Raw genomic sequence first — 8653 nt, 5'->3', positions numbered from 1 at the left:
GTTCCCTCAAGGGTAGGGGGGTGTAGGAACGCTGAATAACTTTGTCATTAACCAATCGATCGACTTCAACATACATGTTTTCGATGTTTTGCACATAAGTAGAGCATTATTTAACAATTCAAAATGTTGTGTACATTGTTTTTATTAGAAGGACATATTTTTCTAAAAGAAATTCTTATTTGACCATACGTCTATATTAGATAACCCTGTATATATCTACTTGTATATATATGTACATATATTTCATATTTAAATTTCTATTTTCGATTAATATGCAAATTCATTTTGTTATTTTTGGCAAGTAGAGTACTTTATATACAAAGCTACATTTGCGTTTCTGAAACATCTGAAAATTTACATTCTTTTTCCAACATTAATGCATAAAAGCCTATTATTGCCAAATAAAATCAAAACAATATTTTCCTTGGCTTTCAATTATGAAAACCGTTGTTTAACTTTAATAGTCGCCTAGGCATAGAATTTTGTTTTCAAATACATTAATAAACTATTCCTTGGTGCTTTGAAATTCAATTCAAAAAAGCTTCAAACAATTAAGATAAACAATCTAATCACTTTTTCTAATGAATCATTATGACGGACAAATGTGTGTCAGTATGCCGATCGGAAATAATTGGTACGACAGTAAATATAGTGTTGCATCATGGAAATTGATGTATGCGGCGAAGAGTAAAAAATCGTGATTACGTATGTATGTATGTATAATTATTAAGTTTTGAGCACACATCCACTAAATCAGATGCTTTGAAGCCCTGTGTGTTCGTTTGTAGAGATGCCAAAGTCAAAATGCTTTTGTAAATGCAACAGTTGGCTCATTTACCTGACAGGTATGTGCATAGTAGAGACGTAAGTGTTTCCGATTTTTACAATGGCGCGATTTTCGGTACCCCGATTATAGACCGGGGCTTCTATATGAAAACTACACCTTTTGCTGAGTGTTTGGCCGAACTCTTCCTCCTATTTCTAGTGTCCCACAAATGGAGTTTTATCTTACTCTATGGCGCGACAATTTGGCGTGGTGCACTTAAACATACTGCATTTGCGTGAATCATAAATTCTATGTATCGCGTGTGCGCGCATAGAATCGCTCTGCCTTCAGAATGGTCTCGGAAGACGCGGCACTCATCATAGGTGGCCTATGTCTACTTCACCTCGTAGCGCAGGAGTTGCGTGCGACTACAGACATAAGGCGCAAAATAAACCAACGCACACAAAAATAGTAAAATAGCGCAGCGTAACCCAGTTAGGCGGCCGCCGTAATCGAATGGGTTGGTGTGTGACTACAATCGGTGTTCAGAGAGTACGTAGGTTCGAATATCGGAGATAGATCAAAATTAAGAAAAAGATTTTTCTAATAGCGGTCACCCCTCGGCAGGCAATGGCAAACCGCCGAGTGTATTTCTGCAATGAAAAAGTTTCTCATGAGAAATATCTGCCTTTCGGAATCGGCCAGACACGCGCCACAAATAGGAGGAAGAGCTCGGCCAAACATCCAAACACGGTGTACGCGCCAATTATATAAATATATATATAACACAGTGATAGGTATCATGCCATAGTTTACCAGATTGACCTACCGCCTCATTCCCAGAGTGGAAAAATGGCTAGAAATAATATATGGGGAAGTATATTCCTGCCTTGCTTAAGTAGTCATAGATGTTTTGAAACATACCTTCACCGTTTGGAACATCAAGTGAATCCATAATGCGAGCGGTGCGAACTTGAAGAAAATTCTAGAGGAGTATCTGATGCCACTGATGCTGAAGAACAACAACGCATGGAACGAGGTACAACATGTGGCCGCTGAAGTGATGCAGCAGTTCGGATACAGTGGGCAGGCAAGTCGTCGACGCGAACGCCAAGAAAACAAGAAACTTAGAAACTTATCTTTCTATAGTCCGGACAGCGACATGGCTCTCATCTAACGCTAGTACCGGGGCAGTCGGTACTTTGGTGGCAGGAGTTATAGTTCAGGTTAAAGTCCCACATATACGGAGTTAAGCCTTCGATGCTTCCTCTTCGAAAAAAAAATAAAAACGTTTTATGATGCCGCTTCCGAACGGGAGGAAAGATGGTTTTTTATGAGGATGAGTCTGCCGAGGGACGGCCGTACCTAAGATTTCGAACCCGTGCACTTCCAATTGGTGGTCAAGCACCAACCAATCCGGCTACGGCGACGTTCAAGTCTCAGATAGTTATGATTTCGCAACAACTTAACTTTAATAATACTTTTTCGTGTACATATCTGATAAAATAATTTACAGTATGTCGAAAAAAACTCGAGCAAAAAAAAATTAAAGAGTAAACGAGTGCATTTGGTGGTCAATATATATCTTTATCCTGGAACTTTTTTAATGCATGTAAGTTTTTACAACAGAGAAATGCATATGTACATATACATATGTTGCTATAAAAAGGAGTTTTCCATTTCCATGTCATATGTTTCATGAGAAATCATCAAACTTTGCAAATAAAGTATCGGGATCGCGAGATTGGCATCCCTACCGCAAAATAGTATTGCATTAGAAAGTCTCTGGACTTTTGGAAATCACCATGAATGCAAATTCGTATTTCATTATGCATAGGAATTAAACGGGTATAAGACAGCGATTTACAAGTTTTGATTATTACATTTAATTTCTATGTTGAGTTAGAAACTAACCACTTTGGCTTCAGGAGATTCTTGAAAGAAATGGCAAAATGTATCAGGTATCTAATTTCCACGAACCTTACTTTGTCAGGAACTACGTACAGAATGCTTAGGGCGTACGATGAAATAAATTTTGTCTTTGTCAAAACTATTTCTATTAAAAACATAGAGTAGCTAGGTTGGGTTTGGTAGTGCTGGCTGATTTGTGAAAAGATCTCACTTAGACTTCTAGAAGCCATTGTGTTGCCTGTGCCACGCATTTGGAGTGGAAGACATCATTTCATATAATTCATAATGCACCGTTCAGCCTTTTGTCAGCAATATCCTTCAAGGATAAAAAATATGTTGATCCTAGACACATTTGTCGAGTCGTACACGCACCACTCTGGACATTTCGGCTGCATGATATGAGGAGAGACAGTGTCCCATCAGGACTCCAACCAATCGTTTGCAGTATCTCCTAGATAGTGATAAAATAAAGTATGTAGTTTTGGTACTCGAAGTCCTTAAAGGTTGAGTGTTCCCAAATCGACTGCATTTTCAGCGCTAGTGCCTTATTTAGTTCCGTTTTCAGAAGTGGGAGTGATGGGAGACTTCATCTATTTTGGATCTGAATTGTTGAGCACATTTCGAGTTAGTGAAAGAAGCCACGATTACTTTAAAAGCCGCATGACCGTCAATGAAAATATGTGTCCCAGTAGTAAGAGGAATTTATTCCAAAGATAGTTCAACTGCTTTTGTTGTGGCATAGATTTCAACTTGAAGTATACTACAGTAATTTGGGAGTCTGGAAGACTGTTTCAGATCAATTTGCGGACAAAAGACAGCCGCTTCTACTCCTTCCATAATTGTGGACACATCTGTTAAGAAATTGTATGACTAGTATTTCAATTCTAGGCTTTTCTGCCATTCATTTTGCTCGTTAATGATGCTAGGCGTTTTGCGAAATTTAACTCGTGGAATCAGGTAGTCTGACCTTCCGTTTAAATCCAGAATTTTGCTGTGACCAAAAGCGTCTGAGAACAGATCTTTTGGCTGAGTTTATTACTATGAGAGCTTTCTATCTTCAATCAAATAAATAATTGTTTAATTTATGATGTGCATGCGTGAATAAACCACAGATTGCCAAAACTGGACTTATCATGTTTGTATGTACCAAGAACATCAAATACATATTTAAGTATTTTGCAATAAACACCAATCTGGTGAATGCAGTTTTCAGACCAACTACATACATACAAATGTGTGTTTAAAACAAAAGCAAAAGCAAAAAATGTATATATATATATATATATATATATATCAGAACTAGCACTTTTTAATATTTACCTTCAGCTTTCATTTTCGTCACCGCTTTCTGCTCTTGTTGTCGAGTCGTTTAGTTTGCGGTAGTCCTCGGTGACTTTTTTATTGCCTCGCGTTTGGTGAGTCCAATGCATTCGCGTACCAGCCGCCACAACGACTAACAGAACGCGATTTAGTCAACCTACACACCATAAAACAACACAAAAAGCATACTGATGTCACAGCAGCAACTCGGGGCATCAGACAGCCAAAGCAACAGCACCAACCACGACCAGTGCCTAAACAGAACCAACAACTTGGCCACTAACTCTGTGGTGGCTTCAAATTTACGGTGCTTGACTTTTAGTTGAGCATTATCGTTAATACGTATGTGATTTGTTTTTGATCGACTTTAACATAACCGTTTCTTATTCGCTGCTAAATTAGTGTCGATCTTTATTTCAATTGAGGCTATTCTAACATTTTGAAATATATTAGCTCCATTTGTGTGTGAGTCGATACGATTGTATGTTATTTATTCGTTCGTTAATTTGTTGTTTCATGTTATTGCTGTTTTTGTTGTATCGTTGCTCTTATTGGCATATTTTATTGTTCATGTATTTCATTTGCAGCTATTTTGGGAAAAATAATTAGAAAACTTCTTTCTTCTTTGACGACGAGTCGCACGTTTTATGGATGGATTTTATTGTTTGTGTATTTCCTTTTAGTAGTATATAAAGCTATAGCACAGCGTATTTTGATGCGCAGTTGTTGGCTTTGAACAGTTCCGAAAAAACGTTTGCACTGATTTCGTGTACTGGTAGAGAGGCCGGCAGACAGGCCAGCTAAAGTGAGCAAAAGTTAATATAGCGGCAACGCAATAGTAACGAACGCACAACAGTAGCAGCTAGCAAACAAACGAATTAAGCGACCAACTTCATTCAGAAGCAATAAATCAAAGCTAGCTAGAGGCAAGCAGTGTGCTATCGGAAATAGCTTTGCGCAAAATGACACGACTGTTCCTATTCGTGGCAGTACTCTATATAGGTGCGTGCGTGACAAACGCCAACCCTGTGCCAGATTCCACGCCCACAAAAACAACACACAGTGACGACGATGTGCAGATTGTTAACTTTTCCAATGATAACGTCGGTGCCAATGGCTATAATTTTGCGTACGTATATAACATATTAGATTTTAATAACTTCACTATTACTACTAATTCCTTAATATTCAATGCCTCTCTCTTTGTCGCTCTCTCTCTCACATCCACACACACATCCCACTACACGCGCAATAGTTTTGAGACCAGTGATGGCGTATCGCGTAAAGAAATGGCCACAGTAAAAAATGCCGGTTCGATATCGGTCGAGGGCACAGTCAGTTGGACAGGGCCAGATGGCGTGCAGTATACACTGAATTATGTAGCCGATGAGCATGGCTTTCAGCCACAAGGTGCACATTTGCCCGTGGGTCCAGAGCCAGCGACTTAAGTTTTAATTAGGTTGATATGGCCTACAATTCCAAACATACGTATAGTATATGAAAATGAGTAATAGAATTTAAACGTATTGTGATTTTAAATTTTAGTTCAATTGTATTTTCTAAGTAACTATGAAATTTATTGCATGAGACTAGTCGTTCATAAGAGATCAAATAAAAAGAGCTGCAACGAAGTGATGACTTGAATTAAATTAAAGCAACTGGTATGTACATACATACATAATATACATATCGCTCAACATCCAAAAAACTGTGTGTAGATAATTAAGAAGAAATCACCACTAGCTCTCAGGGTGATGTCTTTACTTACTTAGGGCGGCATAGTAAAATGAAAATTTTAAAGTAGTTTTTCTTGACACGTAAATGAGAAATATGTGTGTATACTGATGCTCGACTAGCAATATTTTTTTCTGCTGGCGAGCTGTATAGTATGTGCATATACGAGAACAGCAGCGAAATGCAGAAAAAAATAAAATGTGTCAATTTTTGAGATCCCCGTTCGATTTTAGATAGGTTGAGCATAGAAGGTAAAGCCTACAAGAAAAACTGGAAGTCTACATGCACAAATTACAAAAATTAAGAAATGTGCATACATTTAAAATATTTTCTTATACTGTATTTGACCTTCGTGTAATACGTAATATTTGTAACCGGCACTATGTTGTGCTCAATCCAGTTTGATCTCCGAAAGTTTTGCAGGCTTCCTAATCACTTTAGCATATTTCAAGCCGAAATCTATGCAGTAACCAAAGTAGTTGAATTAGCTTTAGAATTTACTGCACTCGACACACACAAATATCTACATCGATAGACAAGCGGCTATTAAAGCAATAATGGATGATGAGACTAGCTCGGAATGGATGCAACACATCAGAACTCAAATGGACGAGCTCTGCAAGAATAGGCAAGTCACGATTTATTGGGTACCAAGGCACAAGAAATAGAGGAAAATGATAGAGTTGACGAACTTGCTAAGGCAGGAATTCGCTTACCTAGAATGAGTACGTCGAACATATTTCCCGCACTTTCAGTTTTAAAGGCGTAACTAGACGAGAAACTAACACTGGAAGCACAGTTTTTATGGGAAGCATAGACCTCCCAGAGGATTGCCAAAATAATGCTACGAACTTGCAGCACGAAAATAACCAACTTTATTTTGGAACTTCTAAGGTAGGAATGTAAAATATTGGTTGGAGTACTGAAGGGATATTATCTCACTTACACTTACTTATCACGCAGCTAAACTGGGACTGGCCCAGAACGACGCGTGCAATTGGAGAAACCCCATGTAAGTTAGAACGCAGCCAACAGCTTAACCTTGGATAATCATGACTCCTCCTGTTATTTTCAGCCAAAATCAAACTTTTAGTGTGATTCTATTTTTGAAAAATTTTGATATGCATATAAAGTATTTGAATGATAAAGAATTTTATATATAAGCATTATTTCATTTATTATATGCATATATAAGTATATTGGAAGAAGCATATTAGGGGAAAGACTTTATTCAAATTCAAACTGATTTTTTCTCAATTATAATTTATTGGGCCGAGTTTAATTTTTAAACTCAAATTCAATATTATTTTGCCGAGGAATTTAATATATGTTTGTCGGTATTCTATGGAGGAATATTAGGTATACAATTTCTGAATGATAAATATTATAATAGTTTCCAATTATCCATCGCGGACACATTTACAGATGCCGATACTTTTGGGGAAATCTTTGATGGCAGTTTGGCAGAATTGGTGATCTACAATATTTCGCCAATTTAAAAATAAAAAATATCGATGAAATGGCACAAAAGAAAAGGGCCGTTAACGGGCAATCTCGGCAGGCAAATTAAAGTTGTGAAATTCTTCTTGCCAGGAAATTCGTTTGTACTAAATTGATTATTTCGTGGACTATGGGGCATGGCAACCTGTCTAACTAAAACCCAAAAAAAAATTATGTTCACATATTTTCATATCCACAATCTGATGATGGTAAGCAAATTTCTAGTTGCATCTGTGATGTATGCACTGTTTATCGGTAATTTTATTATCTTTCATTTGCTATAATTCATATTAGGATTGTTTTAACAGTACGTAATATATACGTAATTAAGTGGAGCTTTTTTAGTGTTTTGACTGAATAAATTGAAAATATCTCGAAAACTTATCCATAAAAAAATTAAATCGATGTTCAATCTGCAATCGCTTTTATATAAGAATTTGATAGTGGCATGCGGAGCGCAAAAAATATCAAAATTTGTGAACCAATTCAATTGACATGGTGTGCACCTTGACGTTGTTCCACAAATTGAAGACCTACAATCATAGATTTCGGCATAAAAATTTGAGTTTAAAAAGTATAGATTTTATTAAGATCACTAAGTATTCCAATGATAGCGACAAAATTGACGAAAGAACAAAGGATAATAGAAATGTAGCATATAGAAATATACATTTTAAGTATATTCAAGCTTATCTATTTACGAAGTATCGGGCAGTCAACTAAACAATTAGTAACATCATATAAACATAGATACATACATATAGCTTTTATGTACATGCGACAAAAAATACAATCATAGTTTTATTCTTATCTTCTGGTTTCTAATAAAAAGGGATTAACATAATTTATCCAATGTTATAGTATCTACTGTATGGGACATTATCACGTGTTGTGTGTAATTTGTTAGTGTGTGAGGGAATAAACTTCAAGTTTGCACTTTCAGTGCTAACTTTCGATGAAGTTCGTTCACTGCTAATTATTTGAAACAGAGAAGGCCACGTAGGACAGGCGAACTTGCGTCATGCCAAAAAACTACATGCGTTCTTTGCAATCTGTGACGCAAATTCTTTTCCTGGTTACATTTCCCAAATTGAATTGGTTTATAACAGTGATAAAAATAATAATATAGAACACTGTAAGAGTAAAGTAATTTTAGCTCTTTTTTTAAGTTTTACTTTAATGAAATAGAATTCCTGTTTAATTGTTTTTTTAACTAGTCTGTAAGATCTCCAACATCCCTGTAAGTATAATAATTTTGTAGAACAATTTGGAATAAGTGAAAATATGTGTTTATTGATTCCGCCAATATCCCAAATGTCAAGCCGTAGTAAAATATCTTTGGTACGAATGTATTTGCTAATGCCATCGACATTGGTATAATCTTTACAAATAAAGTTAATTTCATGTTACACCGGAAGAACT

General features: G+C 36.5%; 1 protein-coding gene across 1 annotated transcript; it reads left to right on the top strand.

Moving 5' to 3' along the window:
- The first annotated feature begins 4650 nt into the window (after positions 1-4650).
- Positions 4651-5628, top strand: LOC128862277 (endocuticle structural glycoprotein SgAbd-5-like). The gene is made up of 2 exons (XM_054100821.1): positions 4651-5126; positions 5253-5628. Exons 1-2 carry the CDS (start codon positions 4960-4962, stop codon positions 5443-5445), a joined length of 360 nt encoding a protein of 119 aa, XP_053956796.1. The 5' UTR covers positions 4651-4959; the 3' UTR covers positions 5446-5628.
- The last annotated feature ends 3025 nt before the right edge of the window (positions 5629-8653 follow it).

The sequence above is a fragment of the Anastrepha ludens genome, chromosome 4 (assembly GCF_028408465.1).
Source record: "Anastrepha ludens isolate Willacy chromosome 4, idAnaLude1.1, whole genome shotgun sequence".
Lineage (NCBI taxonomy): Eukaryota > Metazoa > Arthropoda > Insecta > Diptera > Tephritidae > Anastrepha > Anastrepha ludens.
This window is presented reverse-complemented; position numbering and strand designations above follow the sequence as displayed.

Bases quoted from the DNA above. Each gene is read 5' to 3' on its own strand.
- LOC128862277 (XM_054100821.1), top strand. From the start codon at position 4,960: ATGACACGACTGTTCCTATTCGTGGCAGTACTCTATATAGGTGCGTGC. The intron at 5,127-5,252 runs GTACGTATATAA...CACGCGCAATAG, and splicing joins GCCAATGGCTATAATTTTGC to TTTTGAGACCAGTGATGGCG.